Source organism: Vanacampus margaritifer, chromosome 13 (genome assembly GCF_051991255.1).
Source record: "Vanacampus margaritifer isolate UIUO_Vmar chromosome 13, RoL_Vmar_1.0, whole genome shotgun sequence".
NCBI classification, from domain to species: domain Eukaryota; kingdom Metazoa; phylum Chordata; class Actinopteri; order Syngnathiformes; family Syngnathidae; genus Vanacampus; species Vanacampus margaritifer.
Window position 1 is genome coordinate 11070212 of NC_135444.1, and position 20375 is coordinate 11090586.

The 20375-nt window shown below is 39.8% G+C and overlaps 1 protein-coding gene across 5 annotated transcripts in view; it reads right to left on the reverse strand.

Moving 5' to 3' along the window:
• Window positions 1–18892: 18892 nt before the first annotated feature.
• The window catches only part of ttll7 (tubulin tyrosine ligase-like family, member 7), an 80996-nt gene continuing 79513 nt past the window's right edge, over window positions 18893–20375 (reverse strand). For all 5 annotated transcript variants that reach the window (XM_077583602.1, XM_077583599.1, XM_077583603.1 and 2 more), the window contains one exon: window positions 18893–20312. Coding sequence is in view for 1 of the 5 variants with exons in the window: in XM_077583603.1 (XP_077439729.1) it covers window positions 20192–20312 (121 nt within the window). In the remaining 4 variants the exon portion in view is untranslated. The remainder of the gene's footprint in view (window positions 20313–20375) is intronic.

Genomic DNA, 20375 nt, shown 5'->3' on the forward strand with positions numbered 1-20375 from the left:
CTGTTTAGATCCTTGAGGTTTTTTGAACGCATGTCACTGACAATTTATTAGGACAACTACGAACTGTTTTCATGCCTGGGGGTGGAAAAAAAAACAAACATAATGTCTCTCTTGAAGATACAACAACCAAGGCTACCTGTTGCATCACCATTTGTCGCCTGAGTCTCTGCTAAAAAGCTGCACATGAACAAGCAAATGTTGAACTAGCATGAATGAATTGTGTATACACAAGAGGGAAATGATTCTTTACGGCAGCAGTCGACAGTTTTGTCAACATATTTGGATGGCATGTGATGGATCATAACAAAATAATCAAGTAGCATATCATCACGAGTAACATCATTTTAGACAACGCAGGAAGATAAAAAGAGAAAAATGTTTAATTTGCTAGAAGCTGTAAAAAAAAAAAAGTTGATTTCTTGACATTTAACTATGTAGTGACTATACCGTATTAAATAATTTAAAAAAAAAAAAACGTAGATATTGCAGATTGCACATACAGAGCTCTATATACGGACCAGGTAAAAACAGGTCTAAGTTGTGGCGCAGGTGGAATTGGTGGAAGCACAGGCAGATTGCTGATATATCTGGTGGATGTCATCATATTTTGTCAATAAATATAGCCACAGTGTGCCTTGAACCCTGTGACTCCTCGTAGAAATAAATCGCATTATTATTATTATTATCACCATCTTTATTACATATTTAAAATCTCCCCCTTGGACCGTGGGGTGGGGTTTGTGTCACAAATGGTCATGAATAATCTAGGTGGAAGGTGTTTTCCAAGTGCCCACTTGAGAGCAGTGATCTGTGATCAACTATCCATGGAGGTCTTCTTGCAGTTACTTACAAACTTCGATCTTCCGCATGGACTCCAGTGAGTCAATTTCTGTTCTCTCCCACAACGGCGCAAATCCTTTATAATACGTGTGCCCGTCCTCGAAAATACCAAAAGAACTAAAACTCCAATCATGCGCACAGTTTGACTGCACTTTGCCCTAGACTTGCACTGGGCATGAAAATAGGACCCACGATATCATAAAATATTGGCAGATGTCCGCAAACATTGCAGTTCTCTACAAGCATGCATTTTCAGTTTTATGCACAAATTAAAGTTCTGTGGAAATGGAAACTCTGACTTTAATGAATTGCCTTTAAATTTTGGCAAACTAGTTGACGTGGAGTAGATTTGATATGTCGTGACAAATGAATGTGACAAATCATCCAAATGATCACTTTGTATGATGTTTTGCCAAACAAACACACAAAAGTAAATCGATGTAAGCCAAATGTAAGCACAGAAACATGAGTTTGTAGTTGAACTGAGCTCATTGATATGAGCAGATCTCTCACGGCAGACGGCATTGTGCAAGTGTCAGCGATTTAGCCCAAAACATTGTTTCCTTGCATGTATATATTAAAACAATAACAAAAAAAGACATTTTTCTACTTTTAGGTAACGTGAGTTTATGGGCAAAGTGACTTGGCAACAAAGTAACTATTGGTTCAGATTGGTCGCTTCTTTCTCCGAATTTCTCATGTCACACCAACTCATCGCGCTAAAGTCTTCAGCGGAGCATGTAAGAGCTCTCCATGAACACACTCACACGCTCACACACATAACATAAACACACCGTGCCGATTTGGGTTCAACAGTTCACACGGCCACCTTGTGAACTAGAGCTCAACCCCCATCAGTGATGGCTGGGCCCTCCTGAGCAAAGGGAGGACTTAAATGAAATAATAAATAGGCACGCTATGACTCCCACTTGCACACCCGGCCACCGTGACCCCTCTCAGGACCCGTTAAACCAAGCAGGAAGAGCCACTAAGGGGTATGGAGTGAGAAGATGCGAAGGGGGAAGAGGTCTGTACACTGCTCAGGTGACCCAACAAATTCCTGGTCAAGGAGGAGACCAGTGAAAAGCGGAGACTCTAAGCTAAGGTGAGCTAACCTAAGCTTGGCAGGTGGTAGCGGATGGAGAAAAAGCAAGGTGCTGATCCTGTATGAAAACACAAGGGAAGTGGGCCATAAAAGTACAAAAGCACCGAGAATTGTATTTTCATAAACATAAGCTCTGAAGATCCACTAATACTTTGCAGTATACATTTTCTACATGAGTTGGCGGAAGAGCTTGAGCATCATCCCCCTGATATATTGTGACATTATCACTCTTTCACCCACATCTTGTATATTATCTCAAACAAGTGATAGATGTCCTCGGCTTTTTGATCCTCCAGTGTGTCCTTGACCCAAAACAGGACGCCGAAGGAGTGACGTCTGCAGGTCCAGATGCTGTGGCCTGTGCAAACACGGCGTGGGCGAGCCCCCGCTCTGCCTGGGCTGGAGTTCAGTGCTATTATAACATTTGGAGGACAGGCCCAGCCGCTGAGGGTCTACAGCTGTGCCACATGTGAAGGAGAAGGAGAGCGTGGAAAAGCTTGAAGGATGCTTGATAAATTGAAGGATTAAAGGTCATTGTTGAGACTTTGCTGGCTCTGTTTGCGTACCCTTTTGTACATACTGTAAACATGCAGTATGTACTGCTTATGTATGGGTGTGTAGATTTGGAGGAGTGACCGGAAGATTGTTGGAGTTGATGCCTGTTATTATAGTCACTTTGGTGTGAAATGTGAATGTAATACCATGGTAGGAATGGAGCCAGGTTCACTGGATGTACTATTGCTAAAATAATATCAATGCATCATTCGAAGCACTTTTCACACTGCACTTAGTTGCATACGTGGTGAGTGGCCAGGCATTATGGATTCTGCTTCTTAAAACGAGCAAAGCCAAGGCTTACTTTTGAGACTATGAAAGTTGCATTGTATCGAAATGTGGTCTACTTCTCGTCTAAACAAGTGGCAAAAATCTTTGCATTTACTTCCTGGTAGGCCACTACGTCAATCCTTCCAAATATGGGCATGCTGGCAACCGAGGGAGCCTTTCACACTGAGCAAGTGCAGTGTGAAAAAGGCTCAAGGCGGTGGTTCTCCATGTATAGTACTCAAGCTCCCTCTAGTGGTACAAAAAATACTTATTTAATTAAATGTTCATATTGTGCCAAATGTTACACTAAAGCAACACTAAGGAACTTTTCAGTTTGTGTTGGTTATGGTGGTTTGAAGGAAGACCACATTTCAGCCAATGTTGATCCTTGATTGTCCTTTCATCTGGGATAGCTTTTGATGTATGCCATAAAGAAGTCAGCACATTTGTAGTTTTTTTTCGAGTGGAAGTGTTCCTACCATCCTCCTCAAAGTTGCTTAGTGCCAGTAAAAATGATACAGACCCCTTCAGGCCGTGACAAAGGTGGTACCTTCAACTAAGTTTAAGTCCATGTATCATCAGAACAGTTGTGAAAATATTTTATTAAGGTTAAAAAGTTCCTAAGTGCTACTTTAAACTTTTTTTTTAAAATCCAGTACAGCACATTCGATAAGTACAGTTGTACTTGGATATTTAAGTAGTTTGTTTTTCATAGTTTTTTTGTAAAGTTGTTCAATTTGTTTCCTTATATTTAAAAGTTTTTGAAAAAAACCTGATGTAAAAAGTCTGATAACCACTGTTTTAAACAGTGTGTAAAATGTATCGCCATCTGGTGGTGAAGAAATAACTAAATCATTTAAAAAACACAATTGAGTTCAATATGCATCACATCAACGTACTTTTTTAAATATAATTTTCAGTCTATTATTCGTTAATTATATTCATAGGTCGTGCCTTACAGGAGGCTGACATGCTTTGTCGCCATCTTTCTGCTATGGATACCCGAAGGAGAAGAACTTCGCAAACGTAGTTAGCCCTGGTGGTGCTTGCAGCTTATGCCGGACCCAATGGGTCAACCGTTGCTTACCTTCCAAAGCGGGGGCCCGCAGTCGGTTGTTGCTGAGTCCCGTGATTCATATATACATAAAAAGTACATTGAGCTTAATGCAGTCAACTTTGCATAAAGTCTGGTTTAATGTAAGCATTCTTGCTAGGGTCGGTGGTTGATTACGTTTATTAGCAACTGTCCTATACTATACTGTACCAGTCTTTGCCTATGCCTGCCTCTAAAAAAGACTCTCAGGGGACATGCTTCAGTAGCCTGCACATTTCTAAACAGCCGGCTATGGGGTGGTGGGGGGCATCGTTTGTTTTCGTGTCGCAGCAGGTGGGAAGATGGATGTCAACTTAGGTCAGGGCATGGCGAGGCTTTGTAGGAGTACTTTGACAGAGGGGCTTGGCCTCTCCAAAGCCCACAGATTGCTGGTTCAATAAAGCCCAGCCAAACGCTGCACTGTAGTGTTTGCATACCCTTTATAGAGGACAGCCTGAACCAGGAGTAGGCAAGTTCGGTCCTAGAGAGCCGCAGTCCTGCATGTTTTTGATGTCTCCCTCCTCGAACACAGCTGAGAGGCTCCTGCAGAACGTAATTATGAGATGATGAGTTGAAACACCTGGGTCGGAGGCAGGAGACACCGAAAGCATGCCGGATTACGGCTCTCTCGGACCGAACTTGCCTATCCCTGGCCTAAACCAAATATGGTTCCATTTATTTGTGCTCAGCTTTGAAAGGAGTTTCCATCCATCCATTTTCTTTAGTGCTTGTCCTCATTTGGGTCATAGTTGAGCTAGATCCCATCAGATGGCTGGGAGAGAGGTGGGGTATACCTTAGATTGGTTGGACTGGTCACCAGTCAATCGCAGGCTTGGGAGATTATGGACAATTGTTTTTTTAAATGCCAAAAACAAAAATTTACATGACATATCAGCTGTTCAGCAAAGCAATTTTGGAGCTCAAGAGTGATGGAAGGGCTAAACTTGGAGCCAATCACAAGAAGGAGTCATGCTGTAAAATGGGGAGGATTTTTAATTGAATTTTTGTAATTTGTTTAACTACAAAACTGCACTTGTGACGTCAGATTTGAAAACACTTTTGAAGGATCATTTCTATTCTTTAAATGTTGATCAATGAAAAAAAAAAAGGGGACCAGTTCAAAAGGGCAGATGCTTGAGCACCGCCTTGGAGTTTGTGTGTGCAAGTGCCTGCCTGTTGCCAACAGCATGCACAATCTGTTAGAGTGAACACACAATTTAGCACCTGCTATTTGGGATGCTCGTAAATCAGGCCCAAAATGGGGAGGAGAAGGAGTGCAAGGATGAAAGAAAATCATTTAGCCATTCATGAGCCAAAGAGGCCAAGATTTGCTGGAACAGAAAGGGGCCTTCCCTCAAATGGTTGGGAGCATAGAATTATCTGGAATGTCTTTGTTAGACAAATTCAGGTTCAGCCCAACCTTATCAATGAACTGATTAGGTGTATCATTTTACTTTTGCCCATATAATGGCTGAGATTTCTCTGTAGACATCCTCTTTTTGTTCCCAGACATGAAAAAGTGTCCGAATATTTTTTTAATGTTTTTTTTCCCATTTTTTCCTTCTTCGTTTCTTATATGTATCGTCCACTGTGCTAGTTCAGTTGTCCATAAAAGTCTTTTCAATCATTTATGGTCTGTACTATGCATGCCAGATGAGGAAAATAACATGGAACTTTTATCAGGAGAATTAAAAGGTTATGAATAATATTCCTTGTGGGGGGAATGATAGCTAGGATGTAATTAAAAGTCATTATTTATGAGGTCTCGGCATTGTATGGGGCTGTATCAAGGCCAGTTTACTCATTGTCTTGCCCCTACAAGGGAGCGGGAGAAAACTTGGCTGACATGGATTTTGGCAGATGCAACCTTGTCTTATGTGTCAGTGCTACTTAAAAAAAGGCCTTTCAGGTGCCATTATAGGCCACCTCGCTCCTAATCAGCCACTGGGCTATTTTTACTGCTTCAACCAAGGCACGTTCTCCCTGATGCCACAAACACATGACCATCATTATTTTTGCAAAAAAACAAAACAAAACAAAAACGTTTAAATGTTGCATGGAAGTTGAGAAAAACATTCAAATGGGATATAAAATGGTAGAGCTTATGTGATAGTGACACTACGAAATGATAGTCTCATTTGTATGCAGGCAGCATGGATTCAGTTCCCACAGATGGTTTGTGAGTGAGTGTGATTGGTTGTCTCGGTCTGTCTCTACCTGTGCCCTGTGATTGACTGGCAACTAATCCAAGGTGGAGTTCGCATTTTGTCCAGCACATCTTAGACCTTGAACAAGAAAAGTGGATGGGAATGACAGATATACTGTACAGTATTTGCTCTCCGTTTATCCATCCATCCCTTTTCTACAACCAGAAAAAGATCACTTAACCCTGGGAATGGTCGCCAGTCAATCACAGAGAGTATATATATAAATGTATGAATAAAATGAAGTATGGAGAGACAAATATTTAAACTCACATTCACGCTGTAAAATCGAATTCAATAGAGTTAACGGTAGCCATGTAGCCTTTCAAAAATGAACGTTTGAAGGACGTGTAAGCTGAGAAAACGTGTAAGACAAGGATCGGACTCATTGACAGCATAGACTCCAGCGAGTCCATCTACCATGTAGACCGACGGCTTTCTAACTGCACTTTGCGCTAGTTTTGCACTGGGCACGAATATCAGAGCCTAAATGTTATCGATTTGAAGTTTTATTTTTGCAGTGTGCATACGATCAATGAAAAATCAAAACAGGTGATGAACTTACCTGCAAGATGAAATGTTGCTCGTTCTATGTCACTTCTGAAAATACTAAATAATCTAAAACAAGTTACCAACATGATGCCCCCAAGTATGACATTAGTAGTCTGCAGGCCTGTTCTAAAAATAGCTCACTTGTGAAATGTTGACTTTTTTTTGTCTTGCTATTCATTTAAAATAAAATTTAAAAATAAATGTTGGTTGGTGTGTATTGTATGGTGTGTTCAGAAATGAAAATATTGGGTGGAGGGAGTATAGTTCAAAGGTCAGATAGGTGTATTGACAATGAGGACATGATTTAACCCTAAATTGGAACAAATGTGTTATTTCAGAAGTGACTATCAAACTTGTAGCCATTCATATTAAACAGTACACAAGAAATGATCTAAAAGAATCTTTAGTTATCCAAGAAAATGGCGTTGCATATATCTGTGCAACCATATCCACATTAAAATGCAAGGGTTCATTCTTAGCTCCCCTCCAAAGTTTCATAGAAAAGGGGTAGATAGTTTTAATAGCATCCCGTTTAAGTAACAAAGTTGGTTTAAGAAGAGATTTATTCTTGCATAAAGTGAGAGAAGAGGCCTAGTGTCACAGGCTTCCAGGCGGTATTAGAACCATTTGTCATGCCAAAGTGATGGGGAAAAAAAAAAGTGATGATTCGCTCTGACAAGTGCAGTGTTTCAAACCGCCTATTTCTGTCCGTCCCTCCCACAGTGTGTGTTTCTTAGCTTGACTGACAGTGTCAACCAACACACCACTGCACAAAATGACACCTGGCAGACGTCTTCCAACTGGCGTCAAAATCATAATCCTGTCACCTTGAGGGAAGTGGATGCAGTGTGAACGTTGCCATAGCAGCAGCTAACGTTTGGCATGGTGGACTTGCATTTTTCTTATTTTTTTACGTTCCAGCACCTAGTTGAGAATCACTCCAGGCTTTAGGTGCTCTGCAACACAGAATTCAAACATATTGTTCAGATTTGTTCTCATAACACATTGAAGGCTTTTTGCAGCAATAAAAAGTGTTGAAAAGGAAAATGCGATGCCGGCACCGCCTGGCTACAGGCCGGCCACAACATTAGGTACACCTTCACAATCCAGTGAGATGGGTTGTTTCAATTAAGACATCGGGTTACTTCCCATTGCCCCCCCCCCTTTTTTTTTTAAAGTATTAATAGCTTATTTATCACCAAATCCTTTCTTTATGTACATTGACAAACAGTATTATTTGTTTGTGGTTCCTAATTTAAATGGCTGCTGATTTCAAACTCTATTTATTTATTTATCTATTTATGTGTTCATATATACAGTCCTGGAAATTAGAAATGAGAAGAATAGAAATTTGTTGTTAATGTCATGCAATTTTAAGGAAAAATGCTATATTGGATACATAGATTTTTCTTTTTTCTTTTTTGGATCTAAAGTAGGTATGGACAAGTACTGATACCAGCATTATTTTAATCAGTATCAGTACTCGGTCAAAAACCATAATTGACTATTGTCTTGTTGTCGTTTTACAATCAGGAAGTAAAAATTAGAATAAAGAATAAAAATAAGAATAAAAAATGACCATAAATTTCAAGCAGTGTTACGAAAAATGCTATATTGGGATACATCGTTTTTCTTTAAAATGATCTGTCAGTGTTTTTGAGGGGAATTTGATGTAATAGTAGTATCGGTGCTTGGTATCGCTATTGGCAACTACTCAATAGTTGAGTACTGGCATTGAATATTTCTATTTTTTATATTAAAATTACAACTTTTTTTTACTAATATTTTTGGTTTAATAGTTATTGAGTCATGGTGTCAATAAGAAATGTGTGATGCATACTATATATTGGCAGATAAATAAATACATTTAATAAACATCATTAAATGAATATCTTTAATGTTACCTTGTGTAGGTGTCCCTGACGTTGTGGCTCATATATGCAGCTATAGAATAGATCCAGTCAGCATCCAGAAGTGAAGGTTAATGTGAGAGGGGTGTTTAAAAGCTAAGTGTTGTGAGCTGTAACTATTCACCTCCAAAGGCAACTCTCCAAATAAGCATTGATTTTACAGTAAAAGTCAAGATCTGTCTGTAAAGCCATTATTGGCGACGGCTTAAAGATCTCGCTAAGGTTTTGTGTCCTTTCATCCCCTCCATCAGCGTGCTGATAATTCCTATTCGAAAAGCGCTAGCGTGGCGTAGCCGTTGGCATCGGGTTCAAGGATGAGGCTGTGCATGGATCGAGATGCAAATACACCCCAGCCTGAGAGGCCAATTATTTCTCGTCTCAAAGGCTGCGAGAATGCTCGCCTAATTACGGAGGAGCCCGCTCGTTCAGCGGCCTGAAAAGCTGCAGCTACTTGAAAACAATTTGCTCCCGTTGAGTACCGAGAGTAATTAACGGCGACCTTAGTATTGAAAGAAAACGTGTTTTTTTTTTTAAGTCATTCAGTCAGTCGCATGTCGTGATCTACTTTGATTTATCACCTCAACTTGAAAAGTGTTTGCAACAGCTGCAAGTTGAGCTGAACTGCTGCTGAAGGGAACTTGGAGGGAGCTTGAGTGGCTCGTCTTCCTTTCGGCGCATCTTTGAAATGTCAGCCTCCAAACAACTGGCTTCCTCAGACATAATGGCGGCAAGATAACAGCTATATTGACTTAAGTGTTTTCATGCATTACCGCACTGCCGATGAAACACAAACAGCGATTTGCCTAAATACGCAATGCACCCAGCAAACACACACATTTTCTCACAAAAAAAAAAGAAAAATGTGACAAACAGAAAATCTCCTCTCAACGCTTACTTCTAGCCTTTCATGAAATCAATGCAGTCTGACTTGGAGACATTTCACAACAATGACATTGACGACAAATATAGCATAGACCGACTGCAAGATATGTCGATTTAAACTTCCCAATCTGGCTCGAGGAAGCCATATTGTGAAGTTTTGCCTTCTCGCGTCTCGACTAAGCCTGAACATCCAAAGCAGAAAGGTCATCAACGCTGCTGACCTGCGTCTGCCGTATTGTTGCTGGGTAATGGTTGGGGCAAAATGGAGCTCGGGCCGCCATAACATCCATCCATCCATCCATTTTCTTGGCCGCTTTTCCTCACTAGGGTCGCGGGGGTGCTGGAGCCTATCCCAGCTGGCTTCGGGCAGTAGGCGGGGTACACCCTGAACTGGTTGCCAGCCAATCGCAGGGCACACAGAGACGAACAACCACACTCACATTCACACCTAGGGACAATTTGGAGAGTTCAATTAACCTGCCATGCATGTTTTTGGAATGTGGGAGGAAACCGGAGTACCCGGTGAAAACCCACGCAAGCACGGGGAGAACATGCAAACTCCACCCAGGAAGGCCGAAGCCCGGACTCGATCTCACGTCCTCTGCACTGGGAGGCGGACGTGCTAACCAGTCAGCCACCGTGCGGCCGCCATAACAACGACAGCCAAATTGGAGTCAGGGAGGGACAGAAGGGATTGTGGTCGTATGGGAGAAAAAAACTTACAGCTTGGAGGGGTTCACAAGGTCATGGTGTTTAAATTCCTCTCGGTTTTTGATGAGGAATGAGGTCATACCATCGTGATGACTGGCTCCAGAGACGGAGCTGTGTTTTTTTTTCTTCAGAGTGTCTTTAACCTTCTCTGTGTAAGAGCACAGACCAGCTCGGCCACAGGTCGCTCCCTGGGATTCATCAGCGTTTAAGTGAAGATTGAGGATGAGTTAGACGTCCGACAAGTTAGTATGGCAACAGCACAGCAATTGGAATAAATGAGAATTGGACTAGACGTGGTCCATAATAGCTTAAAATGGCCATGCAGATTATTTACTACAGCCTGCTGAATTATGTTCACCTGTGTGTGCCAAGGTTTTTATAGTTAACAATTGCTAACACACTTCAATTGAAAACAATAATAATAATAACAATATAAAATAAAAACAAGAGTGCTTTTAAAAACTGTTTACAAAACTAACTTTAACTATAATTATAGCCGAAATGTCCTTTATTTTCATCTATGTCAATTAATTTCATACATGAGGTTTCAGGGTTTATTTTAAATGTTTTTATAATGTTGTTATTATTATACGGTTGTACAGAAGAACTTCAAATTTACTTGGTTACGGTAATTAAAACCAATAAAAACTAAACTGAAAAGTCTAAAAAAAATAAATATATATATTATATATTTATAGTAAATATAAAAATAAAAAAATATTAAAAACTCTTTAAACAAAATAAAAACTAATTATAATAATAATAATAATTTGAAAAAATCCAACACTACCATAATTCCTGTTGTATAAACAATTAATATCACGATTCTCAAACGCCATATTTTAGATGTGTACCTCCTCCAACACACCTGATTCAAATGATCAGGATCGTTATCAGGCTCCTGCAGAGCTTGCTGATGAGCTGATCATTTGAATCAGGGAAATATCTAAGGCCCCGTCCACACGAAAGCCAGTTTCAATGTATCCTCACAAGTTTCTTACCGTTTAAGCCGTTTGTCCACATGACGGTGGCGGCTAGCAGTGTCGTAGTCGTTTTGCGCAGTCTCCTTAGCTTGCTTATGCTTTTGCAGCAAAATATTTTGCTTCTTTACTCCCACGTTCAACAAGCGGTGTCGTACTTGAATCACCCGCTATTGTCACTTCTCCTGTGTTCGTCTTTTTCATGTTGTTTTGATACATGCAAAGCCATGTTCTGTAGATTGCAATAAAGTTGTTTTTTTAAGTGTCCGTCTTCTTTGCTGATTCTTCTTCTACGCTTTCCGTTAACTCCCTGTGGCTGTGCTACAGCGCCACTCTAGACTTGGCATACACATTACAGCCTTTAAACGTCCTCAGCGTCTTCTTTTGTCTTTTTTGTCTTTTAGTCTTGAAATGCTTCTGTGTGTACGAGATTTGTTTGAGGAACGAAGCCGGCTTTGCTTCCGTCTGGACGGCGCCTAAAACATGCAGAACTGCAGCCTTGAGTTTGACACCTACAGTATACTGTATTTAAATGTTATCATCCTATTTTGCACTATAGGGGTAGGTTCAAAACCAAAAACGAGGTATTAACCCTCCTGTTCTGTTGCGTGTCAAATTGACACATTTGGAAAATATATATATTTTTAAATAAAATAAATCAATAAACTCTTAGGTTCAACTTTGTTTGCTGACCTTTGTTTTTATTTATTTTCATTTTTTAAAGATTAAAAACATTGCCTTGCGTTATGTAATATTATTTGATGATTAAATATTAGAATGGGTCACAGTGACCCATGAACTTTGTTAACAAACACAACAGGAGGGCTACAAATTCCAAAGTTCAGTCCCTGTAAATTCAGTGTATAGATCAAATTGACCTCATCATTGGATAGTTCTTATTTGTAGATGTTTGAAACTTTCACAATTATAAATCATGTCCGCTATAGGACAGCATGTAGCATGTAGTTCAATACACCACAATATATTTTGCTGTGGGGCAGCAAGGAATACAGGGATGAAGTCTAGACACTAAATGCAATGATCATCTGACAATGCCATGATCTCAAAATCCACACCACTCTCAGTGAGCGCTCTCTTGCTTTGAATTGTTGCTCCCCAGATGTGACAAGAATTCTGCCTTTAGCTTGATATGATGATTTCTGTGCATATATTTATTTATTTTTGGTCTTACATCTTACAATTCAATCTGATTGAACATGTTTTTTTTTAATCTCATTTTGTTGTTGTAGAACGAGTCCATTCATTCTGTTCCATTATGAGGTTGAGGAAAGTAATAACTCAGCCTGCCGGAGGTATGAAAAGGAAATACAGATCAGTGATTTCACAGCAAATTATGTATTTGAATACATTTCGTTATTAACTTTAATTCTTGTCCTATTGGACCTGACTGGCTCGTTTGCAGCACCGGGTGGGCATCGGTGGCAGTGAGTGTTTAAATCCTACTAGTCAGGAGTTTTTCTGTTAGCCTTCGTTGCTATCCATCTCACTTGACCCCACTGTCATATGGTGTTCCACAGGGTTCAATTCTGAGTCCCCTGCTGTTGTCCTTGTATTTGCTTCCCACCTTGTTTTGATATGTTTGATTGTTACTTTATGTACAGCACTGGTTGTTTTTAAAAGTGCTCTATAAATAAAGCGAATTTGAGTGAGCTCCTGACCAGTGGCTGTAATTCACATACAGACAGACAGTATACCATTTCTGAGAGGCAGTTAATGATTGAGTCCTTTGAACTCTTTCTGGCAACTGTTTGTGACCTAACCAGGGAAAATGACCCCAGCAATCTGTTCCCGCAACTTCCCGAATAAAGCACAATTTTATTTGAGAATTGTCCTTTTATATAGCTGAGTGGGCTGCCCTGTATTTTTGCGCTTCCATCCTTACTGATGCTCAGCTGTATATAACAAGCAGAATGAGGCACTGACTTTTCCTGTCTCATAGGCTGCCCGGAGGGGTTGTATTGATAATATCGCAGCCTGCAAGGCTCAATGCATCCCGTGGGGCTCTCAACACCAAATGGAAGAAGAGTCCCCGGACACTCTTTTTTGCTCCATAGCCTCTCTGTGCAGAAGAAAAGAAGCAGGTATACACACTCAACATGTTTCACACACCTCATTTATTCTCATTGAACCCCCCCCCCCCCCTCCCCCCACACACTCACACAAACACACTCTCACTGGCTGAGAGTAATGATCACAGGGTGAAGGGATGGACAGTCAGGTTGTCTCTTATCACATGTGATAATCCTGCTAGTGCAGGCAAGGCCCCCCTCCCTCACACCCCAACTTGTTAGGAGGGCAGATGGAAGCGAAAGTGACTTCCTGCCGTACGGTCCTTCACATTAATACCTTTACTGCTCGCCTTCAATTGTCTCCGCTCACACACACGCATGCACGCACACAGTGAATGACAACCATATGCAGAGCTGTGCTCGTCGGCAACCCCCTGCAGTTGTTGCCAAGTCTTTGGGTGCCAAGACCAAGGTCATTGTGTGAAAGTGATGGGTGTGGGGGGGGGGGGGGGGGGGGGGTAATTCAAAAACACCATCAAAGTTAGTCAAGTGAGTTTATGGGTGGAAGGTCACTAAATGTAAGTGTGTGTGATTACAACATCTAGAAAGAGTGAACAAATTAACTAGTAATTAATTAATTTAAAAGTAATTGAATCTACAATGTGTGATTAATTGTTTTAATCACATTTCAGGGTACATTTCAACGTACTGTAAAGAATGGAAGTGCTTTGAGATATGAGTGACCTGACTTTTTGTTTAGGTATGATTCGGCCGATATTTTGCTTTGGCTTGAGTGTACAAAAATATTGAGATACAGGCTATTCCCGGTTTGGCTTTACTGTCAAACGAAACACAAAACGGTGTGTTTTTACTATCTATATGTAACAATAACGGCAATATCTTGATAATGCGGTATTAAAATTGCCACAATGTTGTCATTGTCATGTCACGATATTAAAAGCAGCATACCTGTTACAAAGTTGAGGTTGTATTCCATTTGTACAGTTCTAGCACCCACTGGTGGTTTGTTTATTAGTGCAGTTTAATTTTGATTAGGAATGTTTTGGCCACTGCGGTGATTATCCCTCATTTAAATCAGTCATACCAGCAAATATTTTTCAACATCTCTATAATAAAAAAAAAAACATTACTACATTATGTCAGCCGAACACAACATTGTGAACTGCATAGACAATGATACTCGCCAGGAGCTCATGACAATGATATGGCCAAGCCTATTTCTCTGTACTGTTATGTAAAAAACAACAACACCATATTGTGATCCCCCACAATATTAAAATAGAAAAATAATACTAATAATTTGGGGCAATATGGTGAGTTTCTACACAGTATCGTGAGCTTTTTTATATTGTCAATCTACCCACGGTATTGTGGTAATTATCATATCGTGAGGTTCATATTGTCATATGATTGTATCGTGATGATTGGATATCATTATATCTCTAGTTATTACTGCATGTTTTTGCATGTTTCTACAAAGTACAATATTACAGTGAAGTCTTTTCAGTGTTAAAAGTCAAATTACATATTTATACATACATATATTTATTTATATATATAGGGAGGCTAGACCGGGTTAAAGACACTTCCAAAAACAAACACAAAAATCTAATGAGGAAAGATGATTTCAGATACAAATATCTTGAATTACAAGGATGGTCATGGAACAAATGTCTATGGTTATGAATGTAAGATGTATTGGCTGATGTCATGTACTTAATCGGATAAAAGGAACACACAAAATAGATGATAAAGTCCTATTTTGAAGGAGAAAATTTCTGAGAATAAAGTAGTCGTGTACTAGTGTAACTGTATTCTTTTAATCTAACAAAAGTCTATTGGAGCGTATAATGTATGTATATAAGTTTAATATATATATATATATATAAATAATGTATCTCTTAACATAAAATATTATGATTATACACAAATAAATAATAAATAGTATACTCATTGTCTGCCAGAAGATTGCATCGTTTGTTTTGTTTACATTTGTCCACACACGGGTGTATTAGACAACCATTCAGTAATTATGGTCGGATCTTATAAATATTTAAATTGAATATTAACATCCTAACAAAAACAGCATTCACTTGAATATTTTACATAAATCCTTGCATACATTTACAAGGGTCGTTGCTTGAATGTATATGGTAGCAAAGCGTTCTTGGTAAATAACCTGAGCTCCTGACTGGGAGAGTCTTGTGGCTCCTCAGCGTGCAAGTGTTTATGTGTTGGTTTATGTGTCAGTACCAAGCGGGACGCCCGCTGAGAGCAAAGATGCTGTAAAACAGGCAACACATATAATTGTACTGCAGCGGGTGTCACTAAACGTGTCCCTTGGTGAATGTGCATAAGTCGCACAAATGTCAGCGCAGCCAAGCAGCAGGTTATGTGAAGCCTTAAAAAAATACTAACTAGAATAGCACTCAGTGGAGCGCACATCTCTGCCAAGACTCAACTCAAATAAAATAAAAAGTCAAATAAAATTTTGTCGTTGTCTACACCTGTTCTTGACAGTATGTTTTTCATTTTCTTTGAATCAGTCACGGTTTGTATCTTATTTCTTGTATCCTGTTGCCTTTCGTTTGTGGGGTGGGTCCCCCCATTTTTTATGATGACTTTGCACCCAGGTTTTTGATCTTTGGTAGTTTAAATGTATTTTATTTTTATCCCGATTCCCAGTACCATTGTTTGCTTTTTGTTTTGGGGGAGAACATTTGAGGTGACTTTGAACTCCTTCCTTCCTTGCCTGCTTCCCTGCATTTGGGGCCACCTGGGCTTTTGCATGCACTTCACCACAATGATCCATGGCATGAAACGTGACAATCCATATGTTAGCAAACTGGCCTGTTTTTTTTTTTTTCTGGGGAAAAATCCAATATGTAAGGATAAGAGTAGTTCATTGTGGGGAAGGCACATCCTCTCAATAATAAATAAATAAATTCCTTTATAATAATAAAAAATGTGTGTGTGTGTGTGTGTGTGGGGGGGGGGGGGGTTGACTTGTAGAGCACTTAAAATTATCCACAATGCACTTGGAAAAGTCATAAACATCGATGGTCAAACAACAGGTTAATATAGACCACAATGTGTTGTGAGCAGGAAAACAAAAGGGCTCAAGCGAGCGACAGCGCACAAAATTATAATTTCATTTAAATTATTAAAATTCATTCATTTGCATAGTTGGAAATATGTACAACAAAAGAAAAAAATACATTTTAAAAATATTTTGCATTCATAATAAATAGTCGGAGATCTTAATGTGCTGCTGCGTCATGACACTGTAGCGTTGGTCATGTGATATGCGACGAGGAGCAAGTAGTTACCTGGCTGTCCGAATCCTCAAAGAGAACTATTATATAAGCTAGCATGTATTGTGCCACTATATAGTGAATAAGGGTGAACATTTGGACACAGCCATGGAGTTTTTATATATGCTAGCTTGCTGTATGTTAGCTAAAAGGCAAGAAACCATATCGGCCAGAACTTTAGCATATGCTAATGATGTGTTGATATTATTAACCTAGTTGTGAAAAGGGGGCAGCACGGTGGCTGACTGGTTAGCACGTCCGCCTCCCAGTGCTGAGGACGTGAGATCGAGTCTGGGCTTCGGCCTTCCTGGGTGGAGTTTGCATGTTCTCCCTGTGCTTGCGTGGGTTTTCACCGGGTACTCCGGTTTCCTCCCACATTCCAAAGACATGCATGGCAGGTTAATTGAACACTCCAAATTGTCCATAGGTGTGATTGTGAGTATGGTCGTTTGTCTCTGTGTGCCCTGTGATTGGCTGGCAACCAGTTCAGGGTGTACCCTGCCTACTGCCCGAAGCCAGCTGGGATAGGCTCCAGCACCCCCGCGACCCTTGTGAGGAAAAGCGGTCAAGAAAATGGATGGATGGATGGATAGTTGTGAAAAGAGATCATACATTTTTCAAACAACTGTTAAAAAATGTGTGGTATAGGCATAATTTGCAGGCTATTTTCTGATCCTAGAACAATAACATTTAGAAAAGTAGACGAATGGGATGGTTGCATTCCGGTTGGGGAGGGCAGTGGCATTATTATGATTCAGAACAATTAAAAAAGCTAAACAAATTCCACAAATAAGACACAACTAATTAATAGAGCAAACCTTTTTTGTTTATTTTAGCAACATATTTTCATTACCAAGCCAAATTTCTGCTGCATTTAACTGTAGGTTACTGTTTATTTTGTCAAGTAGAAGTTAGCTTTCTAGCTAGGAAACGTTACAGGTGGTCAGACAGTACCATTGTCCGTTTTGACTTGCAATGAGAAAAACACACTTCTGGCATGCTAATATTACGATACTAAAGCCAACATGCTACTGACTAGCTAAGTGACTAGTAAATGTAAATTAGATGTAAATTATCATTGAAACTCCTATTTTATGCATGCGTGTGTGTGTGTGTGCACATTTTTTGAGTGGTAAAATGTAAAATCCCCCGTCAACTGAATCCCACCCCCCCCCATCGGATGTCCTCTGGTGCCAAAAGCATCAATACCTCAAAACTAATGATCCTAGAATCCTGTTGGAGACCCTTCCCTTTGCCATTTATAATTACTGAACAAATCACAGTGCTCTTTTCCCTTCATTTGTAGACCTCCACCCTCGCCTAAAAGGGAGAGACCATTTTTGGAGTCTGACCATCTGTGACTTGGTAGGAGAGGAGTCAGTGTGCCTGCTTCAGCCCCTAAAAGTGGGTCATGTGAGTCTTGGTTGAAAAAAATACTCAGTGGCGACTGGCGAGCTTGTTGGTCTAAAAAATATGTGGATAAAGCAGTGGTGGTTTGTGGCTAGGGAGAGTGAAAAGTGGAAAGGTCAGGAATGAACAGCGCAGCCCCGTTGCTGGGGGACATATTTTCTGGACAGCATGCCAGGCTCATAGAGCCAGACTGTCAGTCTCAACTCCGCACGGGTCGAGGCCAAGGTGGAGGCTGGAGAACCTCAAGGTCGCGGCCTGCACCTCCTTCTGCTGACAGGAAGTGGAAAGGGGGGTAGGTCAGAAAGAACTGGATGCTTGGCTAACATGCACGTCTGTGTTAATTCATACATAAGTGTGCATCATTTGCCTATGTTTAATAGGGAACTGGTAATTGGTGTCAAGGAAGTATGATCTTTACGTCGGGAAGAATCTAAGTCGAGGCTACGTTGTTAATGGAGATGCTTTCGCTGGATGAGTATGTTTTTAAAAAGCTGGAGCTAACAAACAACTGCGGTCTTGTTACTGTGTGACAATTTCTAATTTTACAGGTCGCAAAGCGATAACACACACGAGTATCCTTTTTACGACATGAAAATCTCTGAGACATTTATTGTTAAGGCTAATGTAGGATTAGTTTGAAATGTTTAGATCTTGGATAGTTTGCGGAGGTGAATTACATTGCACAGTACTGAGAGCTATTTAGCTACTTGAGACAAAATAATTATAAAACGTTAGGATATTTCAAGAAAAAAAAATAGAGAATAATGTCAAATGTGTTTTTTGCATAATATTATTAAAAATAAATTGTGAATATTGTGAGAAATAAGTTTAAATGTCATGAAAATAGGGATAATGTTTTGTTCAGCATGTTTTGTCAAATGTCAAAATTCATACATGGCATGGAAATTGGCTACAATTTGGTTAACTTATCAAAAATATGACCTATTCCATTTCTTGGTAGAACTCAGCAGAACAATATTTTTGGACTCCAGGAGAAGAAAATACATTGAGGCAATTGTTTTGTTTAAACCTTTTTATTGCTCTGTAGCATTAAAAATTCCATTCCTCCAATGAAAACATTGTCTTTAAAATAACACATAATTAGAATTCAACAAAAAAAATAGTAATGAAAATGAGTAAGGGGAAGTTATTATAATTATTATTATTTTTGACTTTTTGAAACAACTTTTCTGCTCTTACTTTTTTGGCACACCAAATTAGTCTTGACATTGTAAAATGTGATGGGTTTGTGTACAGAGCCACTAAACTACTTAACATGTAACACCACTCCTCACCCAAACAACACACTTTTTTTTTTAAAACCCTACTTCACTATCCTTCACAAGTTGTACTTGAAATATTAACCTTAACACAAATGAAGTAGATGAGCTTTTTACTGGCACGTCCATGCTATCAACTATTATTCATTGTGCTGTACTCAAACAATCTGGACGTGATCGAAATTTGCACACCCGTGATCATCTTCATCTGTACTCACTATTTGACATTTTAAAGGGAAGTGTCCGAACAACCAAACATAACTTCAAGTATAGTCCCAATGTAGCTCCTCTGTCTCAAAGGCAAAAAAAAAAAAGGCATGCAAACACTTCTGTGATGTGCACCTATTAACAACGTTCTCCGCAAAGTGCATATTTGGAAGTAAGCACTCTGCAAGACGTTGTTTGGCTTGTCGTGATCTCTACGCGGCAATACACTTACATTCAAAAATTTGTTTAAAAAGTCTGCACTTAATATGCCACAAGTAAGCTGTGAAACATGTTTTGTTGAATGGAGGGGTCACTTGTGTAAACTAGGTCATAAATTATTAAAAACATAAATACTCTGACAGCAGTTATAAAATAATTTACATTTTTTTGAGAATACAGAAAGAAAACATTTAAAACAGCCAGCAAAAATAAGCTTTGTGGTTACCATTCCATAGCTGCATTCATGGAACATCTGACAAAATAAATACGCAGATAAATAAATAAAATCATTGCATTGGTAAATATATGTTATTCTTTTCTTTGACAGTACCATGAATTTTAGCTGGAGGGCGAGCAATTACAATGTGAGCGGAGGGAAGTCCACTGTCTTCTCTTGTTGTGGGTGAAGGCAAAGTTCCATCCCAAATCGCCTGGCTTTTGTCAGTCTGACTCAGGGAAATTGGCCACGGTGGAGTCTCCCATCAGGTGTCCAGAGCTGTTAAAAGTTAACAGCCATATTGGAAGTTTGGCTGGAAGAAAGTCACAGGAGTCAGACTGAGGCCAAAATGGCGAAGGTCTCCAAAAGCGGCATTGTTGCCACGGTGACCTCAGAAGTGTCCCATCCTGGCGGCTAAAAGGCTGCAAGAGCGTGGCGTGGCTGAGGAGATGCGGCCGAAGCTAGACAAAGGCCACTTCATGATGAACTGGGTGGTCACTGGCAGAAGATACCTGGACAGACGGAGGATGAACATAATGAGAGGATTAGAGAAACGAGTCGTCGCGCTTTAGAGG